Source organism: Oncorhynchus keta, chromosome 33, assembly GCF_023373465.1.
Source record: "Oncorhynchus keta strain PuntledgeMale-10-30-2019 chromosome 33, Oket_V2, whole genome shotgun sequence".
Lineage (NCBI taxonomy): Eukaryota > Metazoa > Chordata > Actinopteri > Salmoniformes > Salmonidae > Oncorhynchus > Oncorhynchus keta.
Genome location: NC_068453.1, coordinates 3,208,071 through 3,226,421, shown reverse-complemented (window position 1 = coordinate 3,226,421; position 18,351 = coordinate 3,208,071). Strand labels below are relative to the sequence as shown.

At 43.3% G+C, this 18,351-nt stretch overlaps 1 protein-coding gene across 3 annotated transcripts in view; it reads left to right on the top strand.

The window, feature by feature from the left end:
• The first annotated feature begins 4,670 nt into the window (after positions 1–4,670).
• The window catches only part of st6gal1 (ST6 beta-galactosamide alpha-2,6-sialyltranferase 1), a 128,088-nt gene continuing 114,407 nt past the window's right edge, over positions 4,671–18,351 (top strand). For 2 of the 3 annotated variants that reach the window (XM_035748376.2, XM_035748377.2), the window contains exons 1-2: positions 4,671–5,043; positions 5,195–5,300. Coding sequence is in view for 1 of the 3 variants with exons in the window: in XM_035748375.2 (XP_035604268.1) it covers positions 5,289–5,300 (12 nt within the window). In the remaining 2 variants the exon portion in view is untranslated. The remainder of the gene's footprint in view (positions 5,044–5,194; positions 5,301–18,351) is intronic. The other variant, XM_035748375.2, reaches the window with a different exon arrangement.

Below are 18,351 nucleotides of genomic sequence, written 5' to 3'. Positions count from 1 at the left end.
GGAAGGTGGTGATTGACTCCGCTGTCCTGGCGTCGTGAGGGAGTTTGTTCCACCATTGGGGGCCAGAGCAGCGAACAGTTTTGACTGGGCTGAGCGGGAACTGTACTTCTTCAGTGGTAGGGAGGCGAGCAGGCCAGAGGTGGATGAACGCAGTGCCCTTGTTTGGGTGTAGGGCCTGATCAGAGCCTGGAGGTACTGAGGTGCCGTTCCCCTCACAGCTCCGTAGGCAAGCACCATGGTCTTGTAGCGGATGCGAGCTTCAACTGGAAGCCAGTGGAGAGAGCGGAGGAGCGGGGTGACGTGAGAGAACTTGGGAAGGTTGAACACCAGACGGGCTGCGGCGTTCTGGATGAGTTGTAGGGGTTTAATGGCACAGGCAGGGAGCCCAGCCAACAGCGAGTTGCAGTAATCAAGACAGGAGATGACAAGTGCCTGGATTAGGACCTGCGCCGCTTCCTGTGTGAGGCAGGGTCGTACTCTGCGGATGTTGTAGAGCATGAAACAGGAACGGGACACCGCCTTGATGTTAGTTGAGAACGACAGGGTGTTGTCCAGGATCACGCCAAGGTTCTTAGCGCTCTGGGAGGAGGACACAATGGAGTTGTCAACCGTGATGGCGAGATCATGGAAAGGGCAGTCCTTCCCCGGGAGGAAGAGGAGCTCCGTCTTGCTGAGGTTCAGCTTGAGGTGGTGATCCGTCATCCACACTGATATGTCTGCCAGACATGCAGAGATGCGATTCGCCACCTGGTCATCAGAAGGGGGAAAGGAGAAGATTAATTGTGTGTCGTCTGCATAGCAATGATAGGAGAGACCATGTGAGGTTATGACAGAGCCAAGTGACTTGGTGTAAAGCCAGAATAAGAGAGGGCCTAGAACAGAGCCCTGGGGGACACCAGTGGTGAGAGCGCGTGGTGAGGAGACAGATTCTCGCCACGCCACCTGGTAGGAGCGACCTGTCAGGTAGGACGCAATCCAAGCGTGGGCCGCGCCGGAGATGCCCAACTCGGAGAGGGTGGAGAGGAGGATCTGATGGTTCACAGTATCGAAGGCAGCCGATAGGTCTAGAAGGATGAGAGCAGAGGAGAGAGAGTTAGCTTTAGCAGTGCGGAGCGCCTCCGTGATACAGAGAAGAGCAGTCTCAGTTGAATGACTAGTCTTGAAACCTGACTGATTTGGATCAAGAAGGTCATTCTGAGAGAGATAGCGGTAGAGCTGGCCAAGGACGGCACGCTCAAGAGTTTTGGAGAGAAAAGAGAGAAGGGATACTGGTCTGTAGTTGTTGACATCGGAGGGATCGAGTGTAGGTTTTTTCAGAAGGGGTGCAACTCTCGCTCTCTTGAAGACGGAAGGGACGTAGCCAGCGGTCAGGGATGAGTTGATGAGCGAGGTGAGGTAAGGGAGAAGGTCTCCGGAAATGGTCTGGAGAAGAGAGGAGGGGATAGGGTCAAGCGGGCAGGTTGTTGGGCGGCCGGCCGTCACAAGACGCGAGATTTCATCTGGAGAGAGAGGGGAGAAAGAGGTCAGAGCACAGGGTAGGGCAGTGTGAGCAGAACCAGCGGTGTCGTTTGACTTAGCAAACGAGGATCGGATGTCGTCGACCTTCTTTTCAAAATGGTTGACGAAGTCATCTGCAGAGAGGGAGGAGGGGGGGGGATTCAGGAGGGAGGAGAAGGTGGCAAAGAGCTTCCTAGGGTTAGAGGCAGATGCTTGGAATTTAGAATGGTAGAAAGTGGCTTTAGCAGCAGAGACAGAGGAGGAAAATGTAGAGAGGAGGGAGTGAAAGGATGCCAGGTCCGCAGGGAGGCGAGTTTTCCTCCATTTCCGCTCGGCTGCCCGGAGCCCTGTTCCATGTTTCATCGAAATGTACAGCTGTGTGTCAACTGCATAGCAGTGAAAGTTAACATTATGTTTCAGAATGACATCACCAAGAGGTAAAATATATAGTGAAAACAATAGTGGTCCTAAAACAGAAGGTTGAGGAACACCGAAATGTACAGTTGATTTGTCAGAGGACAAACCATCCACAGAGACAAACATATCTTTCTGACAGATTAGATCTAAACCAGGCCAGAACTTGTCCGTGTAGACCAATTTGGGTTTCTAATCTCTCCAAAAGAATGTGGTGATCAATAGTATCAAAAGCAGCACTAAGGTCTAGGAGCACGAGGACAGATGCGGAGCCTCGGTCTGACGACATTAAAAGGTAATTTACCACCTTCACAAGTGCAGTCTCAGTGCTGTGATGGGGTCTAAAACCAGACTGAAGCTTTTTGTATACATTGTTAGTCTTCAGGAAGCAGTGAGTTGCTGCGCAACAGCCTTTTCAAAATTATTTGAGAGGAATGGGAGATTCGATATAGGCCGATAGTTTCTAATATTTTCTGGGTCAAGGTTTGGCTTTTTCAAGAGGCTTTATCACTGCCACTTTTAGTGAGTTTGGTACACATCTGGTCGATAGAGAGCCGTTTATTATGTTCAACATAAGAGGGTCAAGCACAGGAAGCAGCTCTTTCAGTAGTTTAGTTGGAATAGGGTCCAGTAGGCAGCTTGATGGTTTAGAGGCCATGATTATTTTCATCAATGTGTCAAGAGATATAGTGCTAAAAAACTTGAGTGTCTCCCTTGATCCTAGGTCCTGGCACAGTTGTGCAGACTCAGGACAACTGAGCTTTGAGATTGAGATTAAAAGAGGAGTCCGTAATTTGATTTAAAGAGGAGTCCGTAATTTGCTTTCTAATGATCATGATCTTATCCTCACAGAAGTTCATGAATTTATCACTGCTGAAGTGAAATCCATCCTCTCTTTAGGAATGCAGCTTTTTAGTTAGCTTTGCGACAGTATCACAAATACATGTTGGATTGTTCTTATTTTCCCCAAATAAATTGGAAAAATAGGATGATCGAGCAGCAGTGAGGGCTCTAACAGCCTGCTGCCTGGCCTGCACCCTATTCCATTGTGGAGCTAGGGGAGTTAGAGCCCTGTCTATGTTCATAGATAAGATGAGAGCACCCCTCCAGCTAGGATGGAGTCCGTTACTCCTCAACAGGTCAGGCTTGGTCCTGTTTGTGGGTGAGTCACAGAAAGAGGGCCAATTATCTACAAATTCTATCTTTTGGGAGAGGCAGAAAAACGTTTTCAACCAGGGATTGAGTTGTGTGACTCTGCTGTAGAACTCATCACTCCCCCTAACTGGGAGGGGGCCAGAGACAATTACTCGATGCCGACATATCTTTCTAGCTAATTTACAAGCTGAAGCTATGTTGCGCTTGGTGACCTCTGACTGTTTCATCCTAACATCGTTGGTAACAATATCCCTATACTCTCTACATTCGCCAGTTTTAGCTTTAGCCAGCACCATCTTCAGATTAGCCTTAATGTCGGTAGCCCTGCCCCCTGGTAAACAGTGTATGATCGCTGGATGATTCGTTTTTAAGTCTAATACTGCGGGTAATGAAGTCGTCAATGACTAGGGTTTTCAATTTGTCACAGCTAATGGTGGGAGTTTTCGGTGCCTCAGACCCCGTAACAGGAGGAGTAGAGACTAGAGAAGGCTAGGCCTCTGACTCCGACTCACTGCTTAATGGGGAGAACCGGTTGAAAGTTTCTGTCGGCTGAATGAGCGACACTGGTTGAGCATTCCTACAGCATTTCCCAGAAGCCATGAGAAAGTTGTCCGGCTGCGGGGACTGTGCGAGGGAATTTATATTACTATCTGTACTTACTGGTGGCACAGACGCTGTTTCATCCTTTCCTACACAGAAATTACCCTTGCCTAATGATTGCATCTGAAAATGGGCTTGCAGCACAGCTATCCTCACCGTAATGCAAAGGAAGACGCGTTCAGAGTGAAAGAGGATGTTGGGTCGGCAACAGTGAGTATGTTCATTCTTGGTAGAAATTGCATCCCGAATTCGCTACACTTGTTAATTGCTGGTGGCACAACCTCGACTAACTTGCTGGACGACGGCTTCTTGAATATATCCTCTGTAAATTTACCCCGAATTAGCCTGGTAAAGGTACTGCTTTTTTCTCCATTCTTTTTCACTTCATATATTTATCGTCAATGTTTGAATAATCTTCATTGTTAAAGTTAACACCGCTCCCTGGTGGTCTAGTGGTTAGGATTTGACACTTTCACCCCTGTAATCCGGGTTCGATTCCTGGTTAGGGAATTATATTTTCGCCTCTCGGCGTAATGTTTTTGATGGTGATGAGTAGAAGACATATATGCTACATAGGCTACAACAAAAAATGTCATATCTTTTTGTCTCAATGGGAGAATTACATCCTAATGAATAGCCAGCTGGCTCTGGTTCATGACATTGGTGGGACCTACAGATTCTCAGACTACCCATCCATCACCTTCCATCCAAAGACAACCATTTTATTTTCCTATTTCAGAGGAAATTATATAATAACTCAATGCATTCATGCAACACTGAGATGAAACCTGGCAGCCCTTGCCTTAACAGTGCCCTTTGCGTGTTTATTACAGCCTGAGCATGTGTGTGAAAGGGGCTGATGAATTGTGATATCCACTTTATCTAGACCAATAGTCAGATTCAGACTCTCTCATAATAAAGAGGAAATAAATATTTCTGACTAGGCTACTGTTGGTGCTCAGCTCACCCCTTCCCTCTCTGTCTTATTTATTCTGTCTTTCTTCCCCTTGCAGAGATGGATTGCGTGCCTTGGCTGAGCTGCGCAGCTGCTGCAGAGATCTCACGGCGGCGCAGATGAAAGTATCGGTCTGGGCTTTGTCGCAGCACCGAGAGCTCGCTCCTTCGGCCCCGTCTCGTGATCATCATCACATCCATCGCCAAAAACGCCGTGCCGTGCACACCCACGACAACCAACATTCGAGCGGATGATAAGAGAAATGCCGATAGGTCGATAAATAGCCTAAATATGGCGTCTATAACCGCCTTATAACCGTAAACATCGACTGACGGTAGGGACTATTGCCTCGATAACCTAACCGCGCAACAGAAGAGGAGGAAAGACGCACTTGTTCAGGAACATCACTTGTGTCGGAAGATGTATGCAGCAATGCAGACTTTACTCAATTAAGCTTGTCAATGAATCGAGGCTATATCAATCTGCATGCCCCTCTGTCCATCGCGCTCTCTCTCTCTGTTCTGATTAGGTCCGTCCATTGAGGTTTGTCTGTCTGTCTGTGTTTCCATACAGAGGCTGCTCACTGGCCCAAAGAGACATGAGACAACTGCAGGAGGCAGGTAACTAGGCAACAATAGAAACACTGCACGCGCCACGGCGGGATAACATGGGGTACAAGGTAAGCGCGCGACCCCCTGCATCCTATAATGACTAGTTGTCGTTGATTCAACATGCATCTAACGTGCTTTGAATATATATGTTGTTATGGAACAGTGCCTTATTGTATATTATGGAAGGAAAGTAGGTAGGTAACCAACTACTGGAAATGTACCAGTGTTGATGGAAATGATGTTATTTCATGTTGAAAAGCAGGGCTATATTGGTATATTGGATTTGATAGCAAACGGTTAATCGTTTTCAGGGTTTCAGGTGTGACTTAACACTTCGGTTTTTTTGTGCGGTGGTGGTGAATGAGTTTGGTCCCAGATCTGTTGGTCCTCTTGCCAACTCCATTGCTCATTATCAATCCAAACATCATTGGCATGACAATGAGTGACAAGGAGTTGGCATGATAGCAAAAACAAACTGGTATTTAGGTTAGTACATGAGAGCATTATGAGGCATACCCAAATCCACGAGAGGGCAAGTTGAAACTTGTCCGTTTTAGTTTTATGTCCCTATGTAAAAATAGCAAAAAAGCTCTAAATGATTGAGTGACACAGGTTGGCGCAAAATCTGTATCTTCGCTGAGCTGTGTCAGCACCATGGACAGAGCGTTCAGCTGTATGTGTAAGGGGGCTGTGGAGAGCCACTTGGGCGGTTAGGTATGACTCTTTGGGTTTCCATAAAACGTGGGAAAATCTCATCTGTGGTAGGCTAAGTGAATAAATGATAGGCCTCAGTCTGTAATATCTGATTTTCATTTATTAGGGCAAGGTCAAGTTTACTCTTGAAGCTGCTTCACTCAACTCTGCCTCACGCCCCACCATTACAGAGTTTAGTTAGCTTCTTAGCTAGCTGTAAAAATTGTTAGTGTTATTAACCTTAGCCTATTTAGCTAGCGCGAACCAGCTAATCTGCCACTACCATGTTAGAAATCAGAAATTGGCTTCGCAAAGTACTCAAACAAAGCCAAAAGAGAGCGATGAGCAGCAGCATCAAACCACCTAGCCCAGCATCTAAGCTCTAGCTATTTCTGAGTGCAGAGCCTTCCCCCTCTTCCACAAGCGCCGCCAGGATAACAGCTCCACAGCCCCCTCCACCTCCAACTGTTCCTGACGATCATGGAACAGAGGTAGCAGCCCAGGTTAGCCTAGAATCCTACCATAGCCACAGGTTTTCTGTCCCAAAACGTTCATGAAATAGCAATTGGAATGGCATCAAAACACATGGTGTTTGATGTATTTGATACAATTCCACTCATCCCGCTCCAGCCATTACCACAAGCCTGTCCTCCCCAATTAAGGTGCCAACAACTGAAAAGGTAAGAAAAGGTAAGAAAGAATCTAGCTGTTTTTAAACATATTTTTAATCTGCTTTAGTTTGTAGTGCTCTGTCCATGGTGCTGCTAGAGAGCAGCTGAGATTTCGCGCCAACCTGTTACTTCTTGGTCAAATGCATTTAAACTTTTACGTTTTTTGTGGTATAGTGTGATGTAAGCAGAATTCAATATAATTCCAATGCAAAATTCCAAGTGACGCACCTGGGTATAGCTACATATATAAGGTGGTCCTACATATGCTGAGCACTAGTTGGCTGCTTTTACTTCAATCTGCGGTCCAACTCATCCCAAACCATCTCGATTCGGTTGAGTTTGGGTGATTGTGGAGGTCAGGTCATCTGACGCAGCACTCCATCACTCTTCTTGGTCAAATCGGCCAGGTCGCAATTGTAAATGAGAACTTGTTCTCAACTTGCCTACCTGGTTAAATAAAGGTGAAATAAATAAATAAATAAAAATAGCCCTTACACAGCCTGGAGGTGTATTTTGGGTCATTGTCCTGTTGAAAAAGAAATGATAGTCCCAATAAACACAAATCAGATGGGATGGTGTATCGCTGCAGAATGCTGTGGTTGTAATGGTCCTGTGTGTAGCTAGTGTAGAGAGTCAGGCACAGGACAGCAGATATGGGTAATGAACGTACTTTACTCAAATTTACAAAAATACAAAGCAACATAGCGAGCCTACAAAAACGGACCGATGTACAAAGAACAGTCACACACAAACAAAACATGGGGAACAGAGGGTTAAATAATAAACAGGTAATTGGTTGAGTGAAGCTAGGTGTGAAAGACAAAGACAGAACAAATTAAAAATGAAAAGTGGATCGTCGGTGGCTAGATGACCGGTGACGTCGACCGCCGAACGCCGCCCGAACAAGGAGAGGGACGGGACTTCGGCGGATGTCGTGACAGTGGTAGCCATGCTGGTTAAGTGTGACTTGAATTCTAAATAAATCACAGCCAGTGTCACCAGAAAAACACCTCCACACTACCACACCTCCTCCTCCATGCTTCACAGTGGGAACCAAACATGCGGAGATCATCCACTCACCTACTCTGCATCTCACAAAGACATGGCGGTTGGAACCAAAAATCTAAAATTTGGACTCATTAGACCAAAAGACAGATTTCCACCGGTCTAATGTCCATTGCTCGTGTTTCTTGGCCCAAGCAAGTGTTTTCTTCTGATTAGTGTCTTTTAGTAGTGGTTTCTTTGCAGCAATTCGACCATGAAGGCCTGATTGACTCAGTCAAATCATCAAGGAACCCACCAGGTACAACCCTAAATCCGAAAACATGGGCACCCTCATAGACATTATCCTGACCAACTTGCCCTCCAAATACACCTCCGCTGTCTTCAATCAGGATCTCAGCGATCACTGCCTCATTGCCTGTATCCGCTACGGGTCCGCGGTCAAACGACCACCCCTCAACACTGTCAAAAGCTCCCTTAACCTCTTGCTCCTACCTGGCACGCAGGCGTCCCATCTAGAGCTCTGGAAATGCAAATGCGCTACGCTAAATGCTAATAGTATTAGTTAAAACTCAAACGTTCATTAAAATACACATGCAGGTATTATTGAATTAAAGCTACACTCGTTGTGAATCCAGGCAACAAGTCAGATTTCTAAAATGTTTTACGGCGAAAACATAGAACATATTTATGTCAAACCACCACCGCAGACATAGCTCATTAGCATAGCCAAGTAGGAAAAAATATGCAATCAACAAACGCAGGATTAAAAAAAAATCTTTTCACTAACCTTTTGAAATCTTCATCAGATGACAGTAATATAACATGTTACACAGTACATTCATTTGTTTTTCAATAATCTGCAATATATATCCAGAAATCTCTGTTTACAATGACGCATCGTTCAAAAAATGCTACTAAAATGTCAGGAGAAATGAAATAGCTCCGGCAGATAACGTCAGCTAACAAGGAATACACATCATATCAACTTTGACTAAATATGCATGTTTTACATATGTATAGGAAGATACACTTCTTCTAAATGCAATCGCTGTGTTACATTTATTTTTAACGTTACAGGTTGCGTTTACTAGGCTATACTAGGAGTCGGCGCTCCAAATGTATCATTATGCCTCCTCTATCTTGGAGTCGACAGAAACCCAAAATTAACACATAAATATTCCCTTACCTTTGCTGTTCTTCCATCAAAAGACCTGGAAGGGATTATACTTACCAAAACAGCGTTTAGTTTTCAAGTCTGCGTCTTTCGTTTCTCAAAATAGCCACATTTCGGTCGAAATGTAGGCAAAATTCAAGTGGATGCGCACCAAAACGTCGAAAATATATATTATATGTCGAGTAAACTTGTCAAACTATGTTCATAATTAAGCTTTAACATGTTATAAAGGTGTACAGCAATTGTGAGGACGAAGCGAAACACACACGTCTTTTAATCGATCCTGAAGAAAAGACTTCACCTGAGCAGAGCGCGCATAATCGTACACTTTTTTTTCGCGTGACCGAGACCTTTCGGCACGCTCAACGTCTCGTGAGCGCGCGATTCTCACAATGAGAAGCCCCATTGAAAGCAGGCTTCGCGCTGAACACGTACAGACTGTTCCCAGAGCGGTAGTTGTTTGGGAAGGTGTATACGATGACGTCAAAGTTGGGCCAACTTTTTCCATGACAAGAGAGACTTTGGGAGAATGCATGCCCTGAGACTTCTGCTTTACATAGAGACAAAATTTAAACGGTTTTAGAAGCTTTAGAGTGTTTTCTATTCGATAATATTTTTTATATGCATATATTAGCAACTTTTGACAAAAATGTATCCTGTTTTATATGGGTACCCAATTCCTCCAGAAGGGGCAGTAAACAGGGGTAGGCTTAACAGGTTAAACACTTCTGCGAGCAGGCCTTTCTAATCGACCTGGCTCGGGTATCCTGGAAGGATATTGACTTCATCCCGTCAGTTGAGGATGCCTGGTCAACAGCTCCCCCCTCCCGCAGCTACTCGCCCAAGCCCCCCCAGCTTCTCCTTTACCCAAATCCAGATAGCAGAGGTTCTGAGAGAGCTGCAAAACATGGACCCATACAAGTCAGCTGGGCTTGACAATCTGGACCCTCTATTTCTGAAACTATCCGCCGCCATTGTCGCAACCCCTATTACCAGCCTGTTCAACCTCTTTTTCGTATCGTCTGAGATCCCCAAGGATTGGAAAGCTGCCGCGGTCATCCCCCTCTTCAAAGCCGGAGACCCAAACTGTTACAGACCTATATCCATCCTGAACCTGCCTATCTCAGGTCTTCGAAAGCTAAGTTAACAAACAGATCACTGACCATCTCGAATCCCACCGTACCTTCTCCGCTGTGCAATGCGGTTTCCGAGTCGGTCACGGGTGCACCTCAGCAAAGCTCAAGGTACTAAACGATAGCATAACCGCCATCGATAAAATATAGTACTGTGCAGCCGTCTTCATCGACCTGGCCAAAGCTTTCGACTCTGTCAATCACCATATTCTTCTCGGCAGACTCAGTAGCCTCGTTTTTTTAAATGACTGCCTTGCCTGGTTCAACAACTACTTTGCAGACAGAGTTCAGTGTGTCAAATCGGAGGACATGTTGTCCGGTCCTCTTGCAGTCTCTATGGGGGTACCACAGGGTTCAATTCTCGGGCCGACTCTTTTCTCTGTATATATCAATGATGTTTCTCTTGCTGCGGGCGATTCCCTGATCCACCTCTACGCAGACGACACCATTCTGTATACTTCTGGCCCTTCCTTGGACACTGTGCTATCTAACCTCCAAATGGGCTTCAATGCTATACAACACTCCTTCCGTGGCATCCAACTGCTCTTAAACGCTAGTAAAACCAAATGCATGCTTTTCAACCGTTCGCTGCCTGCATCCGAACGCCCGACTAGCATCACCACCCTGGATGGTTCCGAACTAGAATATGTGGACATCTATAAGTACCTAGGTGTCTAGCTAGACTGTAAACTCTCCTTCCTGACTCAGATCAAACATCTCCAATCCAAAATCAAATCTAGAGTCGGCTTTCTATTTCACAACAAAGCCTCCTTCACTGACTATCCTATCGATCCTCGACTTCGGCGATGTCATCTATAAAATAGCTTCCAATACTCTACTCAGCAAACTAGATGGAGTTTATCACAGTACCATCCGTTTTCTTACTAAAGCACCTTATACCACCCACCACTGCGACCTGTATGCTCTAGTCGGCTGGCCCTCGCTACATATTCGTCGCCAGACCCACTGGCTCCAGGTCATCTACAAGTTCATGCTAGGTAAAGCTCCGCCTTATCTCAGTTCACTGGTCACGATGGCAAAACACCCACCCGTAGCACGCGCTCCAGCTGGTGTATCTCACTGATCATCCCTCAAGCCAACACCTCATTTGGCCACCTTTCCTTCCAGTTCTCTGCTGCCTGTGACTGGAATGAATTGCAAAAATCGCTGAAGTTGGAGACTTTTATTTCCCTCAACAACTTTAAACATCTGCTGTCTGAGCAGCTAACCGATCGCTGCAGCTGTACATAGTCCATCTGTAAATAGCCCACCCAATTAACCTACCTCATCCCCATACTGTTTTTATTAATTTACTTTTCTGCTCTTTTGCACACCAGTATCTCTACTTGCACATGATCATTTATCATTCCTGTGTTAATCTGCTAAATTGTAATTATTTGCTCCTATGGCCTATTTATTGAACCTTTCAAAGTTTTGGAAATTTTACGGATTGACTGACCTTCATGTCTTAAAGAAATTATGGATTGTAGTTTCTCTTTATTGATTTGAGCTGTTTTTTTCCATACTATGGACTTGGTCTTATGCCAATATATATACCACCCCTACCTTGTCACAACACAACTGATTGGCTCAAACGCATTAAGAAGGAAAGAAATTCCACGAATTAACTTTTAACAAGGCACACCTGTTAATTGAAATGCACTCCAGGTGACCTTCTCATGCAGCTGGTTGAGAGAATGCCAAAAGTATGCAAAGCTGCCATCAAGGCAAAGGGTGGCTATTTGAATAATCTCAAATATAAATGTATTTAGGTTTGTTTAACACTTTTTTGGTTACCTCATGTTTCCATATGTGTTATTTCATAGTTTTGATGTCTTCACTATTATTCTACAATGTAGAAAATCGTCAAAAATAAAGAAAAACTCTTGAATGAATTCGGTGTGTCCAAATGTTTGACTGGTACTGTATGTATTCTACTATGGTTTTCTTGGTAGCCTATTGTTGCTGAACTCATGAGCGCCTAGCAGCATGGTTTTCCATGCTTGAAGGGGGCTTATAGGCCTATTTATTTGCAAGACAGATGTGCATGGCTGCTTCTCACTGTGTTAGGCTGCAGGCTATGCTTTGGTTATTTGGATCTCCATTCACCTTTTCGTTACTGCGTTTGTTAACTGTTAATGCAATATAGATTGTTTCATACCTTTATCAACCTGATATTTTTTTTACTAGGCCTACTACTTGGTACCGCTGTTTTGTTCTGTTAACATTCATTAATTCACATTCGCAGTTGTGTCGGTATTCTAAGCCAAACTGCTGTCTGGAAATTCTTACACAGGGACACTCAAAGTCAGTTAAATTAATACTTGTTTATTGTCAGTGCACTGGAGAGGTTCCAACTAACTCAATGCACCATAGTACACATGTCAATCAGGACCTCTGCCTGGGCAGACCCAGCAGTTGTCTTATATACGGCTATACACAGACAAATTATATTTACATGATTTAGCATAATTAATCAGTCATTATCGTTTTGTTTCATAACATGTGACAGACCAACACCTCACGAGGCTTTTTCTCTCTAAGCTGAGACCTTGAAACTGAGATATCTTTAGTTCGTTCTCAAAACACGGTCTAGGTGTACTTCCAAATTGCAGCTACTGATAGTGGGTGTTTGTACAGTCAGCCACTTGCATGAACACAGAAATTGGTTATTAGAACAGCACATGAACAGAAGACAGAAGTTAGTTATAAGAAAAGCACAAACATTAACATTTCCTTTACACTGCTATTCAGTATTTTTTTTGCATGCATGAGTAACTAGGCTGTTACTTTAAGCATACAGTTTGCATTATTTTGTTAAGACAGCTGTATGTTTGGCTGCATTCACTGTTCTTGTAGCCTATGTTCATTACTAAAATAGCCTTGTTTTAAAACCTCTTGGGGCTAGGGGGCAGAATTTTCACTTTTGGATAAATAGCGTGCCTAATTTCAACTTCCTGCTACTCATGCCAAGAATATAAGATATGCATATTATTCGTAGATTTGGATAGAAAACTCTCTGAAGTTTCATGTCTGTGAGTACAACAGAAGTTATGTAGCAGGCAAAACCCCGAGGACTAACCGTTCAGAATATATTTTTTTGGAGGTCTCTGTCTGTTCAGTGATTTCTCGTTGGCAAACAATATTTCTTAGGAACTGGTTTTCAGTTCCTACCGCTTCCACTGGATGTCACCAATCTTTGGAATTTGGTTGAGGTTATTCCTTTGTGCAATGAAGAAGTAGGCCAACTAGGAACTTGGTAACACTGTTGAGAGTTGCGCAAGAAGTGAAAAGTAGCGCTGGTTTGTTGTCTTCCTGTATTGAACAACAGATAGACCCATCTACAATTTGATCGATTATTAATTAACGTTTAAAAATACCTAAAGTTGTATTACAAAAGTAGTTTGAAATATTTTGGCAAAGTTTATAGGCAACTTTTGAAATATTTTGTAGTGACGTTGCGTGTTTTGGAAGCTGTTTTTTTCTGGATCAAAAGCGCTTTATAAATTGACATTTGGATATATATGGACGGAATTAATCGAACAAAAGGACCAATTGTGATGTTTATGGGACATATTGAAGTGCCAACAAAAGAAGCTCGTCAAAGGTAAGGCATGTTTTATATTTTATTTCTGCGTTTTGTGTAGCTCCTGCAGTGTTGAAATATGCTACCCTCTTTGTTTGCTGGTTGTGCTATCATCAGATAATAGCTTCTTATGCTTTCGCCGAAAAGCCTTTTTAAAATCTGACATGTTGGCTGGATTCACAACGAGTATAGCTTTAATTGAGTATCTCACATGTGTGATTTAATGACAGTTTGATTTTATATCATTTTTAAAAAATTTGCCGCGCTGCATTTTCCCTGTTTTTTGCCCAAGTGGGACGCGACTGTCCCGCCTATCCGTAAGAAGTTTTAATGTCCATTGTGCTGAAACAGATTTCGTGTGGAACGCTGTTTGGGTCTTTGCGTGTCAAATAAGCTTGTTGACCAATCAGGTCCTGAATATGACTGCACGTCACATAATAATTTGACGCGTTCGTAAATTTTTTACATAGTTATTACACATTGATTACACTATCACTCGTATTTCATATGTCACAACGATTCATCGATACGTATGCTATGATGCTGGTAAAGTTGTCTTGCGCACCTACAGTGCTGGTCATAAAAGAAAGCAAGCTAGCTCATGGATGCAAACAATGTTCTTCCCCCAAAACATAGCAAAATCTGTTTTAGTAGCTATAGTAGTTTTAGTAGTTCTCATTTGATTAATGGTGGTCTGACCCATATATGTGAAGCTAGCCACAATAGTGGACTTTGCAGTTAGCTTTCAAAATAAAAGTATGTAATTGACAATGATACAAATAGAATTATGCCAAAATTGAATAGTTCTCAACGAGGTTGAAATGTTGTTATATGAAATCAACAAAAGACAATTTGTTGAAATCACACTGGATGTATTAGACTTTAGAATTGCATTGGGTGCATACTTATTTCACTGTACAGCCTTACCTATGGATTGTGGATCAAGGGTATCAGTCTACTCAGTGACACCCAGAGAAACATTAGCGTCATAGCTCTTATTGCGGGACTCTGAAACAACTGTGAATTGAGCCACATTTATTGTCAAGCCATGTGTATTGAACACTATTCCAGAGGAAAAATGATGTTTTTTCGGAGTGGGAAAAAATATATTGGGTATTGAGTAGACTGATACACCATTTCATTGATCCCCAATACTTAGGTAAAGCTGTACAGTGCGATATGAATGTCAATACATACAATAGGCTGACTGGGGAGGTGATTTCACATGGTCACAGTCCTGCGATAAGAGCTACAACGCTAATATTTGCGTAAACTCTTCACAGTTGTGTTCTGCGGGTGTCACCGAGTAGACTGGTAACCCATTTCATTGCTTCACATTCCAACCATGTTTAACATTATCTAGTCTAAACATGGCATAATTCCACCAATTGTAACCTTCTGCGTCACTTTCAGAGGTTGTTTTATTTTGAAGGCAAACCGCAAATTCCACTATTGTGCCTAATCCTTATTTTTTCCAATTTCACAACACATAACCCAGTCAGGTCAAGCCTCATTAGCCAGATTAAACTAGCTGGCTGTTTATAATGTTAGCTTTGGGCAACAGGATTAAGTAGCTGGCTAGCTAATTATTTTCATTAACTGAAGTTCATTTTCAATAGGCGAACAACAAGTAGCTACCGAGCTAATACTTACCTCACAAGGATTCCTAAATCATTGTTAAGGACAATGAAAATGACGGCAGTTTCTACTGGTCATTGTTTTTTAGGCTTGATGTATTGGTGCAAGCTAGGTACCAAGAAGTTAGCTAACCCAGAAGTTGCGGTCGAACAAATAATGCTTTATTACCAACGCGTATTGTAAACACATCATTCGTGGCTGGTGTTTGCCTGTTTGCAGACTTTTTTTGTACTGTTTTGACAGTGCTACTGATAGTTGTGGCGCTTGGCTTGCATGTGCAAATTCATCACACACAACATTCTAATAGAATTGTTATTTGACAAGTCAAATTGGAAGCTTATTTGACGTGTCAAATAGTGTAATTTGACGTGAATTGTTTTGACACGTAAAGACCCAAACGGCGTTCCATAATTTCGAGACAACTGTCACTTGAAAAGCACTCAATGGTCTCTATGTCTCAACATTTGAACATGTTTATTGTGGTATAGTGTGATATAAGCAGAATTACAAATAATTCCAATGCAAGAACCCCAGAAAATGTATCAATTTTAACTTCCCCTTTAGTCACTTTATCCTGGTGCTGGGTCTGTTATAAGGGTGAGATCATGTGAGATGCCTCCTCTTGGCACCATGGTGCTGGTGGTGCCATTTACATAACTACTTCCTTTAAACCATATTATGCAATTTCACTAAATCGTTTAAAGGGGAATAATGTCAAAGTTTTAAAATGTGTCTAAATTCCTAAACCCCTCTGACTTGTAGGTTCGCAGTGTATGTTCACTATGTCTGTTAACAAAACCATTTTTGGACTCTGTCAGGGAACTGGCTCAAAGATTTCCAACCAAGACCACAATTCTCACTCTCATGGATGAAAATTAACCAAAATTCAGAAATCCTGAAACCTCAGCGTCAGCAGTGGACAGTATTATTAGCTTCTTCAGGATCTCTAGAACAAAATATGTACAGTTGAAGTCGGAAGTTTACATACACCTTAGCCAAATACATTTAAACTCGGTTTTTCACAATTCCTGACATTTAATCCATGATTTAGGTCATTTAGGATCACCACTTTATTTTAAGAATGGGAAATGTCAGAATAATAGTAGAGAATGATTTATTTCAGCTTTTATTTATTTCATCCCATTCCCAGTGGGTCAGAAGTTTACATACACTCAATTAGTATTTGGTAGCATTGCCTTTAAATTGATTAACTTGGGTCAAACGTTTCGGGTAGCCTTCCACAAGCTTCCCACAATAAGTTGGGTGAATTTTGTCCCATTCCCCATGACAGAGCTGGCGTAACTGAGTAAGGTTTTCAGGCCTCCTTGCTCACATACGCTTTTTCAGTTCTGCCCATGTAACGGATGTAAAACGGCTTGCTTAGTTAGCGGTGTGCGCTAAATAGCGTTTCAATCGGTTACGTCACTTGCTCTGAGACCTTGAAGTAGTAATTCCCCTTGCTCTGCATTTGTGGAGCGATGGGTAACGATGCTTCGAGGGTGACTGTTGTCGTTGTGTGCAGAAGGTCCCTGGTTCGCGCCCGGGTATGGGCGAGGGGACGGTTTAAAATTATACTGTTACATTGATGCTGTTGACCCGGATTACTGGTTGCTGCGGAAAAAGGAGGAAGGTCAAAAGGGGGGTGAGTGTAATGGATGTGAAATGGCTAGCTTAGTTAGCGGTGTGTGCTAAATAGTGTTTCAATTGGTTACGTCACTTGCTCTGAGACCTTGAAGTAGTAATTTCCCTTGCTCTTTAGGGCTGTGGCTCTTGTGGAGCGATGGGTAATGATGCTTTGTGGATGACTGTTGTTGATGTGTGCAGAGGGTCCCTTGTTCGCGCCCGGGTATGGGCGAGGGGACGGTTTAAAAGTATACTGTTACATTGATGCTGTTGACCCGGATTACTGGTTGCTGCGGAGGAAGGTCAAAAGGGGGGTGAGGGTAACGGATGTGAAACGGCTAGCTTAGTTAGCGGTGTGCTCTAAATAGCGTTTCAATCGGTTACGTCACTTGCTCTGAGACCTTGAAGTAGTAATTCCCCTTGCTCTGCAAGGGCCGTGGCTTTTGTGGAGCGATGGGTAACGATGCTTCGAGGGTGACTGTTGTCGTTGTGTGCAGAAGGTCCCTGGTTCGCGCGAGGGGACGGTTTAAAATTATACTGTTACACCCACAAATTCTTTATTGGATTGAGGTCAGGGCTTTGTGATGGCCACTCCAATACCAAGACTTTATTGTCCTTAAGCCATTTTACCACAACTTTGGAAGTATGCTTGGGGTCATTGTCCATTTGGAAGACCCATTTGCGACCAAGCTTTAACTTCCTGACTGATGTCTTGAGATGTTTCTTCAATATATCCACGGAATTTTCCTAACACATGATGCCATCTATTTTGTGAAGTGCATCTCCTTCCTGCAGCAAAGCACCCCCACAACATGATGCTGCCACCACCGTGCTTCATGGTTAGGATGGTTTTCTCTGGCTTGCAAGCCTCCCCCTTTTCCTCCTAACATAATGATGGTCATTATGGCCAAACAGTTACATTTTTGTTTCATCAGACCAGAGGACATTTCTCCAAAAAGTATGATCTTTGTCCCCATGTGCAGTTGCAAGCCGGAGTCTGGCTTTTTTATGGCGGTTTTGGAGCAGTGGCTTCTTCCTTGCTGAGCGGCCTTTCAGGTTATGTCGATATAGGACTTGTTTTACTGTAGATACTTTTGTACCTGTTTCCTCCAGCACTCCAGCATTTCCACAAGGTCCTTTGCTGTTGTTCTGGCATTGATTTGCACATTTCGCACCAAAGTACGTTCATCTCTTTTCATTTTCCCATAATGTCAAGCAAAGAGGCACTGAGTTTGAAGGTAGGCCTTGAAATACATCCACAGGCACACATCCAATTGACTCCAATTATGTAAATTAGCCTATCAGAAGCTTCTAATGCCATGACATACTTTTCGGGAATTTTCCAAGCTGTTTAAAGTCACAGTCAACCTAGTGTATGTAAACTTCTGACCCACTGGAATTGTAGACAATTGTTGGAAAAATGACTTGTGTCATGCACAAAGTAGATGTCCTAACCGACTTGCCAAAACTATAGTTTGTTTACAAGAAATTTGTGGAGTGGTTGAAAAATGAGTTTTAATAACTCCAAACTAAGTGTACAGTGGGTAGAACAAGTATTTGATACACTGCAGATTTTGCAGGTTTTCCTACTTACAA